Source organism: Myxocyprinus asiaticus, chromosome 35 (assembly GCF_019703515.2).
Source record: "Myxocyprinus asiaticus isolate MX2 ecotype Aquarium Trade chromosome 35, UBuf_Myxa_2, whole genome shotgun sequence".
NCBI classification, from domain to species: Eukaryota; Metazoa; Chordata; class Actinopteri; order Cypriniformes; family Catostomidae; genus Myxocyprinus; species Myxocyprinus asiaticus.
The window spans coordinates 37810432-37835799 of record NC_059378.1 but is presented as its reverse complement, the minus strand read 5'-3'; the positions used below and the strand labels follow the sequence as shown (position 1 = coordinate 37835799).

Below are 25368 nucleotides of genomic sequence, written 5' to 3'. Positions count from 1 at the left end.
TATGTTAAATCCAAGTTTTATTGAGCCAACATTGGCAATTCAATAGGCTTGACAGTTTACAAGGCCACAGCATAGAATTGCACTTGTTTACAATTTACATGCGAGACATACAATGGTATACATACAAAAAGCTTGCATAAACATAAAATGTGGTTTTGGCACTGTGAGCAAGAAAACATAATTTATTCCTTTCACAATTTGTGCGATGGTACTACTGAAATTTAATTAAGCAAAGATCATTCCTGGCAAACTATTTCTATATATGGCAATACAAATATAATGCAGTTAAATTAAGGAATTATTTCAAAACATTTATTCCATAATAGCTTAAATATAATTTTTAAGCAGATGTACTTCAGAGTGAATATCTCTATTTTTATGACAGATTAGTCTGGCGGTGTAGTTGTCAAAAGGCACTTCTGGCATTCAATGGCACTTCTGTGCTTGTTCAGGAAATACTTTGTCTTGTTGGCACTGAAGGACTCAAAGGCAACGAAGTGAAAAGTATTTGATTTAAGGCTGTCTCCATACAGAACCCACAAGCAATTTAAGAGATGTGACGTTAGTAAAGAGTTTTGCCTTGTTTTTGATGAACGTGTTTTGGCCTTCAACTGAGAGAAGAATTTCTCTTATATTAACACAAGGTTTGGATCATTTTTATCTTCTACAGGTCAGTTATTGTTCTGTGGTTTCTATAAGATGTGAGTGTGTCTTTCAAAATGTTAAACAGTATGCATTTCAGTACACATTCAAATCACAGTCATTAAAAACAAAACATAAGAGAAAAAAAAAACTATTGAGAATAGTTTACAAAATATGCTTTTGAAAATCAGCAGGTTAGAACATCTTGGAAGAACATTCATTCTTTTTCTTATTCTTTCATTCCCAAGTTGACACTCCTTTATATTCTTATCTTTTTCTCCAATCATAACCAGTTTTCTCTCTCTGTATCTCTGCATCTTTATGACTGTGTCGCCCAGACTGAAAGAGAACAGAAGTTAATAAAACAAGTCATTATCTTTATACCCAACATAAACATTTTTTTTCAACACTTAATCATAGGACCTGGGGCTCGGACAGATTTAACAATAAAAATAGCATACGGTTGTTTCTTCAACTTCGATTTTTAATAAAACAAACAGATTTGAACTTTGTTCTTTTAGGCCACATCTATACTAATACGTTTTCATTGGAAAATGCATAGATTTCTAGGGGTGGGTAAAATTATTGATTTTTCCGGTGCATTGCAATCTTCATTTGAATGATCTCAATATCGATTCTTAAATCCCAAGAACAATCTTTTAGTCCATGCGCAACGCTCCACTACAATGAGAGGAAACCACTAGCATTGGTAACCAAATTTTTTCTTTGTTTTGGCCTTCCGTCCACACCGAGAAAGCGTTTCTGTCAAGGGAAAACTGAACTTTTCGAAAACGCGCTCCCACGTGGATACATTTTAAAAAACACCATCTTCAGAACACTGAGATTTTTGAAAACTATATAGTATTTGTTGTCATGTGACGCAGTCATGTGATCCATTGAACCCAAAACAATCAAGATTGCGGGGCTTGTTGTAGTGTTGTTATGCCCGCTTTCCACATGGACAGAGCTGTTAAAGGTAAATGCTACTTTGTTCAACCTTCACATTGCATGCCTTCAAAGGCGACGGGACATTTACTCAGAATTGCTGTCCGCCGGTAGAACACATATTTTCAAATTTATCCGGATTAATGTGGACGCAGTCTTAGTTATATGTAGGTCGCATTACAAATGAACTGGAAACTTTTTACCAGGCCTCATGGTATAATCTATTGTTTTGTTTTAATGTTGTCATGCTGTAATTTTGCCAAATTATACAAAGGTGGAAATATCATTTAATTTTGCATATTTAGCATACATATAACATTAGCTGTGATTAGCCTCAGCAAGTCAAAGAAGTCTTTTTTTTTTTAAATGTAAAAAAATTCATTTCCATCAGCATAATTTCCACCACAGAATTCTATTAAACACAATACAGAAATTGAGGTGTGGTGGGAATTTTCATGACTTTCAGGAAAAATGACAAAAATGTGCTAAGTGCCCGAACTTGAAGAAAACCCCATATGTAATACACAAGAATCAGCTTGTCATTTTCCTCCAGTGAAGACCGTTTAAAGAGGCTGTTGATATGAGATACTCACCGATGATGATGATAATGATGATCACGATCACGGCTATTAAAATGGCCCACATCTGGAAAGAGTCAAACAGGTAGATATTGTAATTTGGTGACTATGTTGGGTACTCAAGTTTATGTGTGTTGCTTTGTAGCATCAGCCAAGAAGAAAATTATCTGCAGATATCTCTTGTGTAATTTTCTTTTTTGGTTAGTTGACATTCAGCTGGGATACGAGAAAGAATTGTAACATTTCTGCCTTTATTCTTTAGTTTTATACCTTGCAGTTCTTCCACCAGTACTTCCTCTTGAGTTTGGCAGCACTGGTCTCAAACTGAGAAGCGCCAGCCTGCAGGGCATCAGCGCGATCGTCCAGCTCAGTGAGCTTCTGGTCTCGTTCCAGGACCTTATCAACATTCACTCTCATGATGTCCACCACCTGTGAAAACAAGAAATGCCCGCAGGCCATAAGTAAATCCGACCAAAGCCCTAGAAGAGTGATTCCAGAGGCTGGGAAATTAATACAAGTAATATGCAAACAAACAGCAGTTTGGACAGCAAAGGTGTTTATCAATTTTACGGCGTGAACATTTTGGCGGGCTAGCAGGAGACTTCTTGAAAAACCAGACAAGCAGTAGGAACATTTCACATGAATGTCCAAGGATACACAGACGACCATCTTAATATAAAGTCAGCATCTCTAGACATTTAAATTGAAAGGCTTGTACTCCTAAAAGTTTTGTGGCGTTTAGTGCATGTATTACAGTGCAACAGTGCTCGCCCACTTTTCAGCCGTCCTGGTTCTGGAAGTGTTTTTTTCCATAGGGATTACATAAAATCCTTTATAAAAGCATTCTAAGCCATGAACCAAACCAACCAGCTTGAGGTGAATCGCAACATTCCAAACTCTGATTTGAAGCTCGCGCTTGCGTCACAGGAGCACTTGGGTAAATTCAGCCATTCATCAACACCTGACTGGAAGCGATCTTTTATATTTAAAAATGCTTAAATATTGTTCTTTTTCGCACACAATGGCTTTACAAGACATTAAATGTCGCAGCTTGAGATAGGATGGATTACCTTTTGGATCCGTACATCTCTGTGACATGCGCTCATGAGAGGGACGTAAACTCGTTGGTAAATTCATGCGTCACGTGGAGGAGGAGTCAGGAAGCGCGTCATTGTTTACAAGAGAAACTTGTGCCGTTCACGAAACAATTTCAAAACAATATAAAATAAATTAATAATTTCCAAATAATAATAATAAAAAAAATGTAAACAATGACGCGCTTCCTGACTCCTCCACGTGACGTGTGACCTTACCAACGAGCTTACGTCATCCCTCTCATAAGCGCACGTCACAGAGATGTACCGAAGCGAACATTTGTAGTTAAAAAGTATATAAGTATTGTTTTGTTTCTAAAAATAATCAATCGTTTGGGTTCAGAAGAAATTTATTTGTCGACTGGAGTCGTGTGGATTATTTTGGTGCACCCTAAATATGCATTTTGGACCGTCAAAAAATGGAGGACATTCACTTGCATTGTTTAGAGGAGGCGGCCTGAAATGAAATCCTAAAAGTCTTATATTCTGTTTTGATGAAGAAAGAAACTCAGATACATCTTGGATGGCCTTAGGGTGAGTAAATTATCAGCAAATTTTCATTTCTGGGTGAACTATTCCTTTAAAGCAGTGTCAGACATAATCTGCAGAATGACTCCTGACAAATACTCTCCACAACACCTCACATATAAACCTTTGGATTATGCATAATAACAATAACATTACCCACAGCAGAGGATTTGACATCCAAAAGTGAACAAGTGGGGCTTTAATGGCTGTAGCAGCGATGCATTAAAGGACTAAATGCAAAGTAGTAAAGAGACTAAGCTTCTCGAATACATTAATCTCAATAGGAATCTGCGCGATCCGTAAAGTTGTGAGATGGACTCCACTCCCAGTTGTGAAAAATTTTACGTGGAGTTCAAGTTTAATGAACTTTGACAGGTGAATTCGCCACGTTGACCAATAGGAAGTTGCTTGGTTTGGCAGTGACCTCTGTTGGCGGTGCTTCGTACACAGCTACACTGAATATTCACAGTAGAAAAGGATATCATTTAGTGGCGAGTTTCTTTTTACAACATTAAAAAGACGCCGCTTGGCAATGAGATTTTTTTCTGGCTTCACACGTGCTCAACATCTGCCCATGCCTTCTTCGCCAGTGAAATTTGACAGCATTTTTGGGCAATGTGTACAGGTGAACACTGGTAGTTCACATGACATGTTAAACAAAGACAGTGACATGCTATACTTCATCTATAGTATTTTAAACGACTTTTTTTCTACTTCTTGTATAAGTGTTGTGCAAGTAGTTTTTATGACCTCAAATTAATTGAAAGCTACATGCAATACTTGTACTTTAACATGTATATCTGTACAATAAATTCATGTCACACTGCATGACTATTTAAGCGAAATGCAAAAAAGTAAAAAGATGATTGAAAACTTAATCTACAACTGCATCTAAAATTTATATTAAAAATTATATTTCCCAGAGCCTGATTTGCTGGCAATCAATTTGTACATTTTCAACTCTATTAATTCAGCAGATGTTTTAAGACACACAGCAAGAAATGAAAAAAAAAAACAAAAAAAACTCTTACAATACAATTACATAAAGACTATGGCAACTAAACACAAACAACTCTATCTGTATATATACAGCCCACATGCTCCAGTGCTCCACAAACCCTGTTGCGGTACAGTGGATTGCAACACCGCCCCACCCTTTAAGAGAGATCAGGGTTGGGAGGGAGAGTCAGCGTGTGCAGATCCATGTTTCAATTGCATAACCATAGTGACGAGGTGTTACATAACGGATGACAGCCTATGAGCTCGCCCCAAACTGAATGATGAAGACCGACAGAAGAGGTCAAGGGTCATTTAAAGCATAAATACCTGCAAATGTCCTGCCGTGAACATAAAACAGAAAGTAAAAATATGATCAGTGGTGAGGCGAGGACAAGATAGAGAAATAGTGCTGACTGCTGAAGAGAGAGAGATTAAGAGGGACTGATAAAGGATAGGTTAGGGTTTTTATGTACTGTATATATTATAGATTATATTCAGTATGTATATCATATTATACACAATTTACATTTGGCACCAAATCTAGTTATATTGTACTACCATATTAAGTCATATTAATGGCAATGTAAATGGATTGATATTTACATAAGTGTGAATGCTGTGAATCTATCTTATATCAAGCCCTATTTGGTTGCATGGAATAAAAACAGAAGCGTACAGCCTTTCGTTTACAGCGGTGAATTTATTTGTAGTCACTGGGAGCAGTCTTACACCCGACCATTAAAATATTCCAATTTCCAAGACAGTGCATCCAACGCTATTATTGACGAGTGGTCCTTACGTTTAAGGGATTAGGTTACTCTTCCAAACGTAATGTATTCTGATCATGATGTCCTAGATCGCAAAGAAACCCTCTCAGAGAAAACCATGTTATAATGAGTAATAGAAATGAGGTCGGCAGTTTCCCCATTCAAACCCAGTGATGAGAGACACAAGGAAATATCTTACTGCAGCGCGACTGTGCATAAAGGTGTGTCTTACCTCATCCACCTGCGCCTGCGTCTGCTGCAATCTGCGATTACTCCCCGACATCCCTGCGGAACCCTCTGCACCCGGGGTGGACCTATGAATGAGTGAGAATAGGATTACAATGGATGTATTGAACATTTATTAAAAGGTGAAGTGTCATTTCTGTACCATTAGCGTCATGAAACTGAAAATAATGATTGTTTTCAAACAGGTTTTCCAAACTCTCCTCCCAATTTCTAATGGTCCAATAAACTCTTAGTCCAGCCCTAAACTCAATTGGTTGAGTTAGCGCCACAGTGTTGACATTTTAATCTGGGATTAGCTAATCTGTAGGGCTGGGCGATGTGACAATGTAGTCGGATATCGACGATGTCTTACAAAAATCTCGATGCCGATTGCGAACAGATGACGATCGACAATAACAGGAAATGGCGAAACCATGGATCTGGGAAGTCGGCAAATATATTAAACAGTGGCCAGGGTGTGAAACTAGCACCTGCCACCCACAAAATACGACGAGGCTGAATCCAGTTCACAAGCTCCTCGTCCAAACGTGTTTCATGCGCAGGTAATTTTGCTCATCTACCCACAACAGACGGCCGACCTGTAAGGCGTCTCGGAGTGACACATGACAAGCAATGCTGTTAGTCAGAAAGACGCACACATGAAGAAACACACTTCATTATATTTTTAAGAACAGACAACAGAAAAGCCGTCAATGCTTGTGTTTGATTCACTGTTTGTTCAGAGGCGTACAGCACGAGCCTATCACGTGGAACAAGTGCATGCAAAGAGTTTTCACTCTTTTTTTTCTCTGTTTCATTCATCTGAAAACTGTTTGCAAGAATAATGTCATCTATGAGAATAATGAAAATTATCTCCGATCATATCGGGAGGTGCTGAGAGTTTAATGCGCTTTATTTCTTCGCGGCTGGCATGCATTGCGGATTCCTAAGTAATGCAAATGGAGCCGTTGGAGACGGTAAATGTTTGGATTTGGGGAGGTAGTTTAATAAGATTTTTGGATCACTTCGTAATTTTATTGCTTTTTTGTTTAAAGTGCAATTTGAATTTAGAAATGTCTTTGTTTTTCATGTTTCAATAAATTAATAACATTTTTAAACCAAAATCAATAAAGCAAAAAAAAAAAAAAAAAAATGCACCGATCCTCGGCAGGGGGGTTGACGATGTAATCGGTAATTGCGATATTTTTTAAGGCTGTCTGCACTTTTTTTTTAATACTGTAGTTTTTATACGTGCGCTAGACCAGTGGTTCCCAAACTGGGTACCATTAGAACTGGCTAGGGGTGCCACAAAATCTCTGCTCAGTTTATTATTTTAATACCCATCTGTTACAAGTACCGGCAGTACAGATTACTGACTCAGTTCAGTACCCGCATGCTGTTTTGACTTCAGGCGGCTAAGTTCAAACGCTCACATTTGTATGTCTGCGCGTGCTCTACAAAGCGCTCATGGTGAATGAAGCTACGTGTGTGAACATTTAAATGCGCTTCAAAATGCCCTTCTTGACGCAATATTCATGTAAACAAAGTTTAGGAACCACTGCGCTAGACGAATGTCTTTGACTGTTGTGCAGGAGCACCATGTTTTTTTTAGATGCAGTGTCAAGTAAAGGTAGATCTATCGGATTTACAGATTAATCGGTCCCAATGGTTGCTTTTTGGAACTACCGGTTATTGGCAAAAATTCATACCAATAGCTTTTTTTAATCCTCTGTGTTCCTCTCTGGCCTCTAGACGTGAAATAAAAACAATCACTGATAGACAATATTCATCCATACTTTCATTCTCACTTCACTGCAAATTTGGTTATTTTGGTTGAACTGAAGTGTTCTAAATTGAAGTAATTGTTTTTTGGGCTTGTTCATAGTTCCGCATTATGCTTCAATCTGCCTTTTTTTTTTTTGGTTATTATTGGGATTTTGGTTTCACAATAAACAGCATCTGGGATTTTATTAATTTTAACCTCTTTTAAGTTCCATGCCTGTGGCTGTCATAGTAAGGAAAGGCTAAGAAAGTTTAACATTCTAAAAATCAATTTTAAAAACTTTCATCCAATTAATCAATTATCGGCCTTTTCCACCACCTTAGTTATCGGCATAGGCAAAATCCACTATCGGTCGACCTCTAGTGTCAAGTTAAAATGCTTCTCGAATAGGGATGTAACGGTTACAATTTTGCATGGTTCGGTATTTGCTATGTTCTGAAATATCTGTTGACCTCTCTCATCAACAAGGCATTTCCGTCCACAGAACTGCTGCTCATTGGATGTTTTTTGTATTTGGCACTGTGACTTTCTTCTCAAGGTCTTTATTTTACACAATTTCTCAGCTAACACAACAAGGTTTGCTTTTCAGCACAACATAGAACACTCTGCTGTGTGCATCTCTCTCTCTCTTTCTCTCCCCTCCGGCAGACTGGACTGCTCTTTTATGTCCCTCTTAGCTCTCACTGCAAACACAAACAGCTGTAATAATTCATTTAATTTTCCACAGATGTCAATCCTTACCGTTCTTCCTCTCGTGGCCTCACTCTCCACACATATTGCTCGGTCACGCCCCTATCACCACATAACCCCATCGCCCAACTCAGGCCGGGGTGCCATCCAGCCTGTGACCTCCCCCCATTTCTATAGAGGAAATACGCCACAGCCATCTGTGCCCCCTGCCTGTGGACCACCTCAAACTTAAATGGCTGGAGAGCTAGATACCAACGGGTGATCCGCGCGTTGGTATCCTTCATGCGGTGGAGCCACTGGAGTGGGCGTGGTCCGCACAGAGGGTGAAAGCACGTCCCAACAGATAGTACCAGAGGGTGAGGACTGCCCACTTGATGGCCAAATACTCCTCTATTGTGCTGTACTTAGTTTGCGACTAATGTACAGCACGGGGCACTCCTCCCCCTCCACCATCTAGGACAGTACCGCTCTCAACCCCCTGTCTGAATCGTCCATCTGCAAAATATAAGGGAGAGGAGTAAGGAAAGTGCAATAATGGCCCACTGCAAAGTGCAGCTTTCATCTGCTTGAACGCCTGCTGACATGGCTCCATCCATTGGATCTTGTAACCCCTTTTTAGTAAGATCAGTCAGCGGGCTGGTGACTGGTTGAATAGTTAGGCACAAACCTACAATAATAACCAGCCAGCCCTGTCTCACCTCCTTTTTGGTCTTAGGTCTCGGACAGGCTGCAATCGCTGCGGTATTATCAATTTGGGGCCGCACCTGTCCATGACCCAAGTGGAGGCCCAGATACCTTACTTCCACCTGTCCAATTGCACTCTTCTTAGGGTTTGCCATGAGTCACTCCCATCTCAACGACTTCAGGACAGCAATCAGATGCTGCAGATGCCATTGCCAGTCATTACTGCAAATAATGATGTCATCCAGATAGGCGTGCGGTCTGAGGATTCTGTCAGCTGAAACGTAGCCGGGGCCCCGAACAAACCAAAAGGAAGGATGTGGAAAACCAAACAGTGTGGAAAATGCTGTTTTTTCATGAGACATGGGAGTTAAGGGGATCTGCCAATATCCCTTTGTCAAATCCAATGTCAAATAAAAGCGAGCCACACCTAACCGATCGAGCAGTTTATCAATCCGAGGCATTTGGTACGCATCAAATTTAGATGCCGCATTGACTTTTCTATAATCTACACAGAAACAGACCGAGCTGTCACTCTTCAGAACCAGCACCATCGGGCTGGCCCAGTCACTGTGGAATTTTTTGTGTTCGGGTAATCGGAAGGGACAACTGTGTACCACTACTCCTGGGGTGGTTTTAATATGGTGCTCTATGAGATTTGTACAACCAGGAAGAGGCGAGAATACGTCAGAGAATTCGCCTTGCAACCTGGCAAACTCCGTGACTTGTGACGGTGAGAGGTGTTCTCCACAAGTGACCGGGGTGACTCGATCGGTGGCTTTTAAGTTCACCTCGTTTAACCTCATAATCGATTTCCCCGACCTCAAAGGGCCCTTGCCACTAGGCGAGTAATTTAGATCTCGATGTGGGGAGTAATACAAGGACTTTATCTCCCAGTGCAAATTCCCGTAGCCGAGTACCCCTATTATACAGCCAGCTTTGAGGTTCTGAGCCTGTAGCAAATTCTTTTTTCTGTTTGAAGGTCCCTCCTCCCAGTTTTCCTGAAGGACGTAGAGCAAGCCACGTGGTTGATGCCTGTACAATATTTCAAATTGGGAGAACCCCGTGGAGGCTTGCAGGACCTCTTGTACTGCAAATAATAGGGGCTTGAGCCACTTGTTCCAATTCTGAGCGTCTTCATGCACGATCTTATGAATCGTATTCTTTAGTGTCTGATTAAATAGTTCAATCAAGCCGTCAGTTTGGGTGTGGTAAACGCTGGTCCGAATCGATTTAATCCCCAATAATTTTTACAGTTCGCGTAGTGTAGGTGACATAAATGTTGTGCCCTGATCAGTGAGGATTTCATTCAGAATCCCCACTCGGGAGATTATTCTGAAGAGTGCCTCCGCAATACTATGTGCTGAGATGTTGCACAGAGGTACTGCTTCCGGATAGCGCGTTGCGTAGTCCACCACAACCAACACAAAGAGATGCCCACATGTCGTCCGCTCTAATGGCCCGACAAGGTCCATGCCAATTGATCAAGGTCCCCTTCAAAAGGATGGGAGGGGGCACAATAGTGCTTTTGGGGTGGCTGCAGGATTCACCAACTGACAATCACGGCATGTCGTACACCACCTGCGAACATCCCCGTGAATGCCCGGCCAATAGAAATGGGCCATCAAATGGTCTAGTGTTTTTCCCTGCCCTAAGTGACCCGCCATCGGATTATGATGAACTGTCTGGAATAACATTTCCCAACGGCTCTTTGGTACTAACAATTGGGTTGTCATCCTCCTTTGCCTGAGCATCCTGCGTCACTCGATAGAACCGATCCTTAATAACTGAAACGTCCTCCTGACGTGGAGCTGATGTAGATGGCCCTGGTGCCGCCTCCCCAGCCAGCGAAACACACCACACAATGATACGCTTTGTTGCAGGACCCATCCACACACATTCCCCTTTATAAGGTAGTAAATGCCGGCCAATTCATTCCCAAGATTAGTGGATGGATGAGGTGGGAATTAACCACAGCCTCGACTTTTCGATATCCCCATGCACACACCGAAGCCTTGAATTGAACCAAGCTTTGGTGAATAGAGGTTTGATTATAAACTGAATCCACCAAGGCTTGATATGTACCCCCTTAATTCTCACAGGTATCCAGTACACTCCTGCTCAATGGGGGGCAGCCTGTGGCGTGTCGGGGACCCAGACCAATTCCCCAGGTTCCCCACAACTCCAGGGGAAGTGCGGAGAGGGTTAGGGGAAACTGGAGGGTTGAATGGCCCACAGAACCGGGGAACCGGTTTTGGGGAAGGAATTCCCCATTTCCGGGGAATAGGAACAGGATGAGGGAAAGGAGAGGGGGTGGGAGAGAGATAGAGAGAGAAAAAGAGGGCTCGTCGGCCCCCAAATACACCACCATATGGTCCTGCGCCAGCTGGATTGCCTCATCTAGCGACGCCAGGTGGTGGCACTGGACCCATTCCGCTGTCCCGTTCAGTAGTCAGTTGATCAGAGGCTCCAGCACCACCAGGTCGACTACGGCCACTGCATCGCATTCTGCTGCCAGCAGCCACCGAGCTTTTGGGCAAAGGCAAATGGGCGGCTGAGCTCGCCCAGCATCAGCAAGCTGAAGCACAGGCGGTGGCCGACCTGTTGCAAGATGGCACATTTCAAGTCCTGATACCCCAGGAGGTTGGCGACGGGCAGTTGTTGGGCATCCAGTTGCGCTTCTCCTGATAGCAGCGGCAGCAGGCAGACCACCCACTGGGACTCTGGCCATCCCGCTGCTTCCGCCGCACACTCAAACAGCTCCACAAACTCCTCTGGGTCCTCCTCTGTCCTCAACTTGGCAAGCGTGAAGTGCGTAATGGAGGAAGCGGCGGCCGAGGTCGTGCCAGTGGAAGCCCCCTGGGGTATCTAGCTCTGAATTACCTGCCAGTCCTCTGCTTGAGCTTGAAGGATGACCTGGAATCACTACTCCTGTTCCAAGCACAGCTTGATATTGCGTTTGGTGGTCTTGATCAGCTTGGCGAAGGGCGATGACTACATGACGGCATAACTTCCACCAAATCCCGGGTTTCGGCACGACTGTAACAAGGTCTCCGACTTCTCAAGGAGGAAGTGAGGGCCGGGTAAACGTTCAACACAAGTCTTTTATTTTACACACTTTCTCGGCTAACACAACAGGGTTTGCTTTTCAGCACAACACAAAACACACAGAACACTCTGCTGCATGTGTCTCTCTCTCTCTCTCTCTCTCCTCTGGCGGACTGGACTGCTCTATCCCTCTCAACTCTCACTGCAAACACAAACAGCTGTTAGAGATAATTTCCCACAGGTGTCAATCCTTACCTTTCTTCCTCTCACGGCCTCGCTCTCCACAGACATCGCTCGCCCACACCCCCATCACCACAGGCACCATTCTGAGTAAATTCTAGAGACTTGTGTGTGAAAATTCCAGGAGATCAGCAGTTATAGATATACTCAAACAAACCCATCTGGCACCAACATCTCCTGGGATTTTCACACACAACAGTCTCTAGAATTTACTCCAAATGGTGCCAAAAAAAAAAAAAAAAAAAACTTCCAGTGAGCAGCAGTTCTGCAGATGGAAATGCCTTGTTGATGAGAGAGGTCAACAGAGAATGGCCAGACTGGCTCGAACTGACAGCTAACTGCTCTGTACAAATGTGGTGAGAAGAATAGGAGATATGGGTTGGCGCTGTTTTGGCGGCACGAGGGGGACCTACAAAATATTAGGCAGGTGGTTTTAATGTTGTGGCTGATCGGTGTATACAGTTCTGGAAAAGAGACCACTGCAAAATTGAGTTTCTTTGGATTTACTATATATAGGTATATGTTTGAGTAAAATGAACATTTTTGATATATTCTATAAAGTACTGACAACATTTCTCCCGAATTCCAAATAAAAATATTGTCATTTAAAACATTAATTTGCAAAAAATGACAACTGGTCAAAATCACCAGATCATCACCGATCCTCCACCAAATTTCACAGTGGGTAGGCCTCCTTTTTTCTGAACTCTTCCTAAGTTAAAACATTAGTATTGTGTTGTGTATAAATGAATATGAACTTGTTTTTTTTGCATATTCGAGGTCTGAAAACACTGCATCATCATCTTTATTTTGACCAGTTGTCATTTTCTGCAAATAAATGCTCTATATGACATCATTTTTATTTGGAATTTGGAAGAAATGTTGTCAGTAGCATATAGAATAAAAAAATTATATATATCAATTTTACTCAAACACATACCTATAAATACTAAATCCAGAGAAACTGATAATTTTGCAGTGGTCTCTTAATTTTCTTCCAGAGAAATATATATATATATACATACACACAGTACTGTGCAAAAGTTTTAGGCACTTGTGAAAAATGTTGCATAGTGAGGATGTCTTCAAAAATAATGACATAAATAGTTTTCATTTATCACCTAAATGTCATACAAAGTCCAGTAAACATAAAGGCTAAATCAATATTCGGTGTGATCACCTTTGCCTTTAAAATAACACCAATTCTCCTAGGTACACCTGGATACAGTTTTTCTTGGTTGTTGGCAGATAGGATGTTCCAAGCTTCTTGGAGAATTCGCCACAGTTCTTCTATCTATTTAGGCTGTCTTAATTGCTTCCGTCTCTTTATGTAATCTCAGACTGACACGATGTTCAGTGGGGGTATCTGTGGGGGCCATGACATCTGTTGCAGGGCTCCCTGTTCTTCTATTCTAATCTTTTCTATTTGCAAAAGTCATTTTTGGGAGTCTAACATTTATATTTCCTATTGACACACTAAAACTGAAGATATAAATAACCATCTTAAAACAAATACTTTTGTAAAACATCTTATGTGCCTAAGACTTTTGCACAGTACTGTATATATTAGAGCTGTCAAAATTAACACGTTAACACATGCGATTAATATAAAACTATAAATTAATATAAAATACATTTTTCTTAATCACGATTAACGTATTTATCAATAATACAGCATAAACACTGGTGTGAAGGGTCGGAATCTTGTAATGTGTCCGCCCAGAGTCACTACACTGGTGCACATGCCACAGAGCCAGAGCCCTTATACCAATGAGAGCCTACAAGCTTAGCATACACGGCAGTCCCATAGACATTCTATGGACGGAACACGCTCGTTGACCATTACGCTCTCTCCAATGATAGAGGTTGTTTTCTCAGTAAATAAAAATCTCTGACAGCACTTCCCTGTCAGTGATAAAATGATGGAGAAAAGATCTCTTAGCACTATTTAATGTACAAAACAAGCCCAGATGGGACTTGTGACAGAAATCAAGTATTTTTCAGCCTATGTAAGGCGTATGGTGAGTTCAAAGCGGCGCTCAACGCTGGTGTTGCCGCCCTGACGCGAATCATGAATGCAGCTTCACAATTGCTATTACAAAGCGGATAGCCACAGTCTACTGGAAGATTAATATTGTGGAGGATTTGGATTGGCTGTCTCAGAAGCGGAGGCAACTGAGACTTGTCCTCCGCCACCCAGATTGAGGTGAGTAACTGCGCCACCACGAGGATCTACTAAGTAGTGGGAACTGGGCATTCCAAATTTGGAGAAAAGGGGATACATTTTTTTTTTTTTTTAAATACTTCAGCAGGTTTGCACTTACTAAAAATGACCATCTTTTACTACAGTAACCACCATTATTCTCTCTCTTAAGGAGTCATCAGGATTACCGTAAACACTCATATAAATGGGCACCATACAATTTATGAAAGTGTGTTATTTTTTCCCTCATTCAAATCAGCATACATCTGTAATATAGGCACATTTTTGGTTCATGTTACATCAGCCAAACCTTAAATAGCAGCAATTCCAAATTCCAAGCTTTTACATGACATATATTTTTCAAATGAGAAGCTTTTAATGAATTAGCTAACTGTTCCAGATTAAAGGATTTTTTTTTTTTTTTTTTTTTTTAATCGGCCCAGAAATCCCATAATGGTGCATCCCTAATAAATAAATAAAATATATTGCCAAATCCAAAGTAAGAATACTCTATTTGTTAACAAACACTTCAACAGGGCCTGGGTAGCTCAGCGAGTATTTATTTATTTATTTATTTATTTATTTTTCTCCCCACTTTGGAATGCCCAATTCCCAACAGTTCAATTCAACAGGTTTGCACTTACTAAAACCCCCATGTTTTTACTACAGTAACCACCATGGTATTTGTTGTAAATTCATAGTAACAACAAAATTAACAGTTACTGGCATGGTTACAATAGTAAAATCATGGTTACTGTATGGAAACCTCAGTTTTACTGTTGTAAAGCCATGTTTAATTGTATCAAATCCATGATTTCTGCAAGAAAACCATGGTGACAGCAGGAGTCAGGGTTACTACGATATTACAATAGCAAACCATGGTTAATTTTTGTTAGGTCTTTAACTAAAAAATATAAATAAAAAAAAAAAAACTTATCTAATTACTAAATCGACCTCTAACTTAATACCTGCATTATTACACTTCATGCATCAACAAAGTGCATTTCAAATTCAACATACTGTATATTCAACATTCAGAAGCCACCCATGGTTTAATTTTCTATATGCAAAATCAAATTTGTTTAATTTGACTTTGGATTAATATAGGACCAGGAAATTTCTCGACAGGTTGTGTGAGAATCACCTATATGGCCTACTTGATTCAGCATTTCCTATTTCTTGGTGATTAAAGCTTAGCAAGCGTTATGCATTCTTGATTGCCTGACATAGTATTTGCTGGTAATGTGATTTATGCTCTATATTGTAAGAGTCTAAAGACATAAATGTAAAATTACATCAACATAATACTTAAAATGAGTGAAGAAAACAGGATATAGCGCTCTGCTGCCACCTAGTGATACAATGACTGATTCTGCAGAGAACAAAAAGGGTGTGCTCCTATAGAGAAAAATAACTACACACAGATGTGTATAAACAAACACTGAAAATCTGAAACAGTGTGGCAAGAACACAAACCACAGGAGACTTTACAAGTGGAACTGAATGCGAGTTTACAAAACACAACATAGGAATCAAACCACTAGAGATGCACTGATACTACACGGTAGTTTTCGTATCGGGCTGATACTGGGGGGTAAATACTCGTACTCGGTATCGGTGTCATCATTTCATATTTCTGAGTATGAGTACATTAATATAATGATGTGGTTGCACATGTGTGCAAAGTGCTTCTAAGACCAGTTTGAAAACATGAGAAACATTTTAACGTGTTTAAACCATTTTTTTATTATTTTTTTTTAATCCATCTTTACCTGATAAATGTGGATTCACTCACGTGCACGTGTGGTGCACGCTTGCCAGTCTTATTTATTTTTGTTATTTTACTTTTTTTAACGGATAACAGACCTTTTTTACAGTCCGGGTTTTGGAACGCGGAAGTAAACTTTTGCAGGGTAGATTTAAACAGCGGTGAATGGGAGTGAATTGGAGATCACAGCAAATATTATTTTTACTTACCCATTTGCTCCAAGAGCAAAAGAAAAAAAATCCACTATTACATTTGAATTACTTTCCAGAAGAGGAAGAAAATAGAGAGCGGTAGATTAAGACAGTAAAACGGGAGAAGATGCCAAATTTACTGTCACTCTCTCAGCAGTTGTAATAGAAACCCCCTCGCAGCTGTAGTAATTCATTTTTTAAAACTAATTCTAGAGTAATATAACACAAATCATAATGTTATAAATTTACACTCAATATTTTAAAAATGTATAATATAAAAAAAAAATTGCGAGATTTACGCTGATAAATAGCCGGATACGCGTCATCACAGTCTGTGAAAAAGGTCTATTCCAAATGTCATTTTGACAGATAAAAGACCGCAAGAAAGTTAAGAAATCGTCTGAAACTAATGCGTGAGTTTTCATTTCATGAAACATTTCCTTTCTTTCTCTCTCTGCACATTTGTGTTTGAGGGAGGAAAAAAAGAGCGCTATGATCAGACTCGCGCCAGAGGTCTTCTATTATAATGATACTCACCATCGCAGTTCTATCAAAGAGAGCGTAACGGCTAGTAACTAGAGTGTTACGACAGTAAGTCACCGTTTACGGATACCATACAAATCAAAGGGGGAAGAGCTGTAATCTGACACCTACATGTCTTAAATCTTCCGTGATTTCTCTTAATAAATCGTAACTTTATCATATGAAACTCAGTTTACACCAAACAGATTATTTAGTGTAAATCATGTTTAAGATTAGCGGACAGCCGGTCAATTCATTAAGTGATGAACTCTTTCCTCACAAAAAGCAGTTCATTCAATGTCATGATGCATCTTCTCCATAGACATCCATTCAAAAAGAACGGCCTCTTGTCTCCTCGCTAGTATACCGCCCGTAGACCGCCGTGTGTGACACTTTATTCTATGCTAACTTTTAAGTGCTCTCCTCACGCCAGACGGTCATTGTTGCCATAAAACACCGCAACTCCAAAAATAATGTTACCTGTAAAAAGTGATGGGAGGTACTGTCTGTCACTTTATTTCAGCCCAATAACAACAAATTAAAACAGTCATAAATTTTAATTTTTAATTACTGAAAACGCTAATATTGGCAATATTAAGATATCAAATGCATATAGAATGGCATACGTTTACAAACACAAAACTACTCGTATCGGCCGATACCCAAAACTAGGTACTTGGTACTTGTATCAGCCTTCAAAAATTGGTATTGTTGCACCTCTACAAACCACCAAACAGGAATATACAAAGAACATTTTGAAGAACAAGGAACAGATGCATCTTGCTTTCATATTTTGCCAACCAATGACATTCAGACAATTGTAAGTGTGGATTAAATTATTTTTGGGGCCTCTGAGAAACCAGAGCCATACTTCAGCTTTAACTCTGTCTAATGCTGCACATGAGTTTTAAACCTTGTTACGATAAAGAGGGAAGACAGGAGACAGAAAACATCAGGACACATATGGAGAAGAAGAAAGATCTCAATATTGACCTAAGAAAAACACACGCATTCCACACCAAGCCGTGGAAGGCACTGGAAATTCTTCAGATCATGTGATCATGGCAGATGATCTTAATTTTCAGTTACTACTAATAAAGCAGGAGCAAGCTTCAGTGCTCTTAAAAATAAACAAACCTCAGAGCAGTTAAATCGCGGCATCACACAGATGTTTTTTTTTAACAGCCCAATCAAGTGGTGATAAATAAAGATTTTGATCGACCAATAAACCACATATCAGCCTGGTTGATACAGGCTACATTCTATTCCTATCTATTTTACAGTTTTCTCTACAATCTTACATTATGTCTAGCCTTAAAGGATTAGTTCACCTAAAAATGAAAATTCAGTCATTGTTTACTCACCCCTATGTTGTTATAACCCTATATGACTTTCTTTTTCTTAACACAAAGGGAGAAATTGTGAATTTTGTGCTCAGTGTTGCCATTCAATGGCAGTTTATGGTGACCACCTCTTCAAGCTTCAAAAGAATGTGAAAGTATAATTCAGAAGTCTAATAAATTAAATCATGAGACTCATGATTGTTATTTTTTGAAACAGAGTATTTGGAAATCAAACAGAAACATAGAGGAGGCTACAGGCAGCCAGTCACACCGTGCCCTAAACTGATGGCAAACAACACGCGAAGGTATATTTTCTATGGTAATCAGTGTTTTTGTCCTAACCAGCAGTGACAATACATTCTATCAATCGCTTGTTTTCTATTTTGGCATCATGCCAGTAACTCCGTCTGCTGTGAACTGGCACTGGTCCAAAAACTAAAAAAAAAATAAAATAAATAAGGCTGGGCATAGAAATGCATCAATTCTTTGACTACAAACTCTTCAGACATGTTTAATAAGTTCTGTGCTCTGTTTTGTGTGCAGCTGTGTTGTGCTCTGTTGTCGCTATCGCTTTGGCAGACCTGTTTTTAATAAACAAAACGAGTTTTCGCTTGAACGCCCCAATGTAGCGAGGGCACTGTGTGAGCTGTTGCTCTCGTGCCCTATCATGAACGCGAGCAGGAGATCAACGGTCAGTGAACATTTTCACTAAATAATACATTCGATTTCGGTTTGTTTCTCCCCAAACCTTATCGCATGCTTTCATAATCATGAGACTCATGGAATAATTTATTAGACTTCTGACTTTCATTTTAGGGTGGACTATCCCTTTAAAAGTGCACAACCATTCAGGACATCCATCCAGAACCAAATAATTTTCATCAATTGTTCTTGAACGTGCATATTTCCGCCGATGCGGACTGAACACCGTACTAAAACTCTTCTGAGCTGGTTCTTTTAAATCTACAGTGTGAAAAATACAGTGTGATCAGTGTAACATGATTCCTGAACGAACAATTCTTATGACCACGGATGTCCCAATACCATTTTTTGAGAACGAGTATGAGCACCAATACTTCCTTTTCAGTATTTTCAGATACAGATACCTGTTTTTATGTTTCAATTTTTCATCAAAATGGTTTCCAAATAAATAAATTCATTAAAACTTCAATAAAATGAAAATAGAACAATTAATTTTCAACATAATACTGTATTATTTTTTTTATTAAATGAAGAGCTTTTATACAGAACCTCACAGTACAATCCAAAATACAAGATTGGATTTATTTTTGTCCAAAAATGTTGCATAACAGAGCATCACAGATGTGCGATATTGCTTAAATATAATACAATTACTACTGATTTATAATTATTAGTAGTAAAAGTAGTTGTAGTATTACAGTGAATATTAGGCTAAATAACTATACAATAGTGATGTATTTTTTTTCTATTTAAATTTAGCTTTCATTTTGGAGTTACTGTTTGTTTCTGACAGTAGCTTCTCACCTTTGGAAAAGCAGGTCGCTATGTAACCCAATGTGATTATTAAACCGCAAAAGGCTGCGATTTAATTAAATAAGTAGTCTGTTTGTACCTCGTGCTACAAAGTGAATTAGCGCTCTGCTCGCTGTCATCTGCTACAAATAGAGCGCGCACACAACACAAGATGGTGTTTTCCGTGTATGAGCCCTAAAAGGTATAAGCAGCCTTTTTACATAGCATTTGAGAAAATGAACTGGCTTAATTTTTTTTTTTCATCTTATGCACTTTAGTTTCAAATGGAATGCATTCTTTAACATCCATGAATGTTCTTTGCGATAATAAAACACTATAGTTTATATGTATTCAAACAACGTCAAATTTGCAAATCAAATTAAAATTTTGAATTTAATACGAATTTCGGTAATATTTAAGGTAAAAATTAAAATGTAGTTTCATAGCCCAGTTGACAGCCCTAGCGGCATGGTTATTAAAGAGCAGCACCTGCCAAAATTGGTCAACTTTTCTATTGATGCTGGTTAATAACTTCTGCAATCTCCATGCATTTATGACTAAATATGACTAATAGCTGGAGATAAATCCAACTGCCCTGTTCACACACACTGACTGATCTGTATCTGTGATTCAGAAAGGGATGAACCCATTCAAAAGACTTCAAAACAAAAGATGAGTGTGACCCAAATACAAATGTTTCAAATGAGGTCTCAAAACCTCATGAGCTGCCTAGACAGCATTTCTTGGCATCACTGGTATAAGTAAAACCTATTAGGATGACTACCTACAGTATTTTGCCTATGGTACCCAAAAATACTTTCCAAATGTGCCTGTGATGATGCTGTCTTATTAGGCAGCTTACTTGGTTTTGAAACACAGACATTTAGTCACATGCATCTTAGCTGTGTGGCTTTCACTAAATCCAAACTGTGACAAACGGATCAATCTTGTGAAACAAAAGAAAGGTTAACACTTTATTATAACAGAATAATTATGCTGAACAGATCAATAGTTCACGAACATATAGATACAGATATATATATATGTGAAAATAGGCCTAAATGAATCAAAGTTTCATAAAATTTCAAAACTATTTAAATGTACATTAACCCATGATCTGCTAAGCATTGCATAATGTCATGTTTGTTCGTGTTAGTAGTTAAAGTTATTTTGGTTCACAGTAACAACTGGGATCAGGCTGCTGAAATATGAAGGAAATTATCATAATTTTGCTAATTCTTACAAACTAGTCTGTTGTGTGATCAGCATCACTCCTATATAAAGTGTACAAGTTTTAAAAAAATCATATTAACTGAACTATGATCAGACTGTTGAAATTATGTGAATTAATTCTCAATAAATCATTGAATTAGTTCAGTATATTAAATCTTAATCATGCTTTAAACAAGTCGAATTTAATGTTATTTATTTTATACTATGCCGTTTCTCGCCTCGACGTCAACATAAAATGTCTTTATAGATTTTTTTTTTTTAAACTTAACAACTAAGACAAACAAATCTAAACATATAAAGACTATGTTATCAGCCGCTTAACGAAGTGTACATTTCCCACAGACTGAAACAACTGTTAGCCGTTAGCATGTAGCCGACGCAAAGCAATATTCACTAAAACTCATTAAAACGCTTAAATTAATAAAAACATCGCATGGAATGTATTCCCTACATCTTTTAAACTAAATAAAACACACCGCATTCGAGGAATAAACGCTATTAAAAGTCGATAGAAAATGACCAAACGGATGTTTTGCTAACCTGTTGCTTTAGCCGCATTCACACTCATGAAAACAACACAAACTGACACAAATCTGATTCAGAGACTGGAATGATCGTTTTCATTCTTAAACATGTAAATAACACGAACAGACATATAAGTTCATGTGAGTGATATTTGTGTATATTTACTTACATGGTTGTTGAGATGATGTGTGTAAGTGTGAAAGTCTCACTGGTACAGACTGATAGTGTGTGCGCGCGCGTTTGTGTGCGTGTGTGAGTGTGAAATTCCCACTGATACAGCTGCTGCTAGTGTGTGTGCATATGTGTGTGTGCATATGTGTGCGTGTGTATGTGTGTTTACACAACGTGACTGAGTGAGTGTGTAAAGAGAGCCTTAACAATAACATCATTTAAAGTCACTCTGCATATCTTTTGCAAAACACTAATAAGCATTAACTATAACTTAACACAGATATATTTTTATTTATGCAATTTATTTGTATTTATTTATTAGTTTTCTGTTAAATTAATATAAAATGTGGGCATTGCAACCTATATGCGTGCATGTATATAAATATAATATATAGGGTGAGCATGCGTCCTCTTTTTCCCGGACATGTCCTCTTTTTCGGACCTTAAAAAAGCATCCGGCCGGGATTTCTAAATTTGCGAAAATGTCCGGGATTCGGCTTTAGTTGCATTATGATGTGCATCCGGTCTAATACTTAATTGTGTGTGCGCGCATATTTGCATTGCTTTAACCCCTCTTTGTAAGTCCCGCCTTCTTGCACACCAATTGGTCAATTATAAGAGGCTTGCAGGAACTTTTGGCCAAATTCCTGCCTGTCAATCTCTCCGCGAACGCACGAAGCGCTGTTGTGTTTGGCATCAAACAGTTGCTTGACAGTAGCAGCAAATGACAGCTGAGTGGAAACAATGCCCAAACGAAAGTGCTAATTTACAGAAGATTTGCACAGAAAATTTCCATGCTTTTGTCCAGGTCGAGATCTGTGGGAAGCAGAAAGTATGACATGTAAAGCTGGCACTTATGTGTCAGTTGCTAATAAAGGTGCAAGTGATTTAGAAGCACACATTAGCTCTGCGAAGCATAAAGGGTCAGCAAAAGGTGAAAGTTCATCAGGTAAATTAACGGACTTCTTTTTGCAACCAGGTAAAATTATCACATTGCTTCATTTTCCATGGCCATTCAAAATAATACTAATAGTTAATAAAGGTACACTCATGGCATCAAATATTTTATTTTAGTACACAGACATTCAAAAGAATGCTGGAATTTTTTATTTATTTATGTATATTTATGTTATGCTAATAGAGTGTCTTTTTCACTGTATTAAAGTTTGCATTCATAGTAACACTGTTTTGAACCCTATTAAATATGGTCACCCTAATAATGTTTATTAATGGTTTGACAGTGTAAGCACATTTTATGATCTTAATCCTTTGATACTTTGAAATACATTTGATCAAGCCAATAAAGCTTCTTGAATAGTGTTTTTTATTTGAACATACATACAATAGCCAACTCTAAATTGTGTGTTAAAGTGTTGGGTAAGTTACTTAAAAATAGTAATCCACTACAAATGACAAATTATTTCTGTAAAATTGTAATCAGGTTACTTCGCTAATTACTTCATTGAAAAAGTAATCCCATTACTAATTACTTTACTTTTAAGTTACTTTCTAAAACACTTCTCCGCTCAACAAATTCAAAATAATGACTCGTTACAGGGCAATATGTATTCTACATAAATAATAGTTTAGAAATAAGCATAACTCTACAATATATTTAAAAGTACTTAAATTAATTGAAAGTCAGTAAATGTAATCTGATTACAATTTAAAATGTAATGCATTACACTACTTCTTTGCCTAAAAAGTAATTAGATTACAGTAACTAATTACTTTGTAATTGCATTATACCTAACACTGGTGTTAACTACAGCTTAAGTATAGTTAATGTTTCCTTAAACAAAAACATACTTCAATATAACTTAATAGTGTATGTAAATATACTGTATGTATATGTATATGTACATTATATGTGAATATAATATTTATTAATAATTTGGCAATACAAACAGATTTTACACTCAAAAATATTTTTAAGGTTTATGCATTTCAATTTCATTATACATTTCCATCAAATTGAATTAAGCGTTCTTTGACTAAATTAAAATAATTATATATTTTAAGTTGTATTAATTTAGTTTTGTTAAAAATTACTCAATTACATTTTATGGAAATTTGTTATGAATTTGAAATGCATAAATCTTAAAAATAGGTTTACATATTTTTTTGAGTGTATCAAGCCAAAAAAAATGTTTTAATCAAATTTTTTACTATAAATATGTGTAGTAAATGTTTTCTTGAAATAAACATATATACTGTATATATATATACAGGGTTTGGGAGGGTTACTTTTGAAATGTATTCCACTACAGATTACAGAATACGTGCTGTAAAATGTAATTTGTAACGTATTTCATTAGATTACTCAAGGTCAGTAACGTTTTCTAAATACTTTGGATTACTTCTTCGGCACTGGTAGATTTTTTCACTTGTTTTGACTATAAAAACTCTGCCAGTACAGTAAGACAAAATACACATGTTAAAAATACATTCTCTGAAAAACCTAAATATCTTATTTGTTGTTTCTAAAACAAGATTAATCAAACTGATCTCGTTTTAAGGATTTTTAGATATTTTTACAGGAAAACAATACAAAAATTATTATCAAGAATATGATTTTTGCCCTAATATCAAAGATCTTACTAGAAAAAAAGAAATTAAGATCCAACATGAATTTTCTTGATAAAGAAATATGACCGTGCCTGGTAACATGTGCATGTAAAATGGCTAGAAATAGCATTTTAGCTTAGCGTAAAGCTGACAATTTACACAAGTGTTATTTCTATTTCTTCTGCTCCAAACTTACTTCAAACTTACTTCTCTGTCTGTTCGTATGAATGTAACGCATCATAAGAAAGTGTTTCACCGCTGTTCAAGTGCACTTTGGATCGCATCATTTATATGTATAAATGTTTTCCATCTGAAAGGACTAAATATTAAATGAAACAAATGACAATAAAATGCAAAGTAATCTGTTCAGTAATCAAAATACTTTTTGAATGTAACTGTATTCTAATTATAATTTCAGTTGTAACTGTAGTGGAATACATTTACTTATATTTTGTATTTTAAATACGTAATACTGTTACATGTAAACCGTTACTCCCCATCCTTGTATATATATATATATACACACACACACACACACACACACACACACACACACACACACACACACACTGATTCCACTATTTATGTGTTTATGTAAATATAATATTTATCAATGTTTAAGCAATGTAAATATTAAGCCAATAAATCTTCTTGTATCAAAAGTGTTACAGTTTGTGTTTGAATATACCTGATATATATTTATAATTACACTGCATATTTGTATTATACATACTAAAAACTAAGCATTAAATATGAAAGTGTTGTAAATGTTTAATTTAAATAAAAATATACCACAATATAACTTATCAATGGTTGCTTTAGTGCATGTATAAATATAACATTTAGTAATGATTTGATAATGTAAACACAAGTTCTTAAATTAAATATAAATATATTATGTGTATGTGTAATAATTAACATGTCATTAAAGCTTCTTGTGTGTATGTTTGTGATTGTGAACTATTCTGTCTCACAGCAGAGTTAAATAAACAGTGGATATGACAGTAATATGAATAAATAAATATATCACTGCACAGACTGTTACATTTTACCAGATGTTTTATGTTCTAACTCTTTTCTTGCCTTTCAGTTCTGAAGTTATGGGCAAAAAAGACACAGTGTTAGCAACG

General features: G+C 37.9%; 1 protein-coding gene across 1 annotated transcript; it reads right to left on the bottom strand.

Moving 5' to 3' along the window:
* On the bottom strand, positions 1-21810 carry LOC127426609 (vesicle-associated membrane protein 3-like). Its single transcript, XM_051673533.1, has 5 exons — positions 21669-21810; positions 5786-5867; positions 2436-2594; positions 2181-2232; positions 1-981 (listed from the first exon to the last, which is right to left on the bottom strand). Coding segments are annotated over exons 1-5 (315 nt in total). The 5' UTR covers positions 21671-21810; the 3' UTR covers positions 1-961.
* Positions 21811-25368: the final 3558 nt, after the last annotated feature.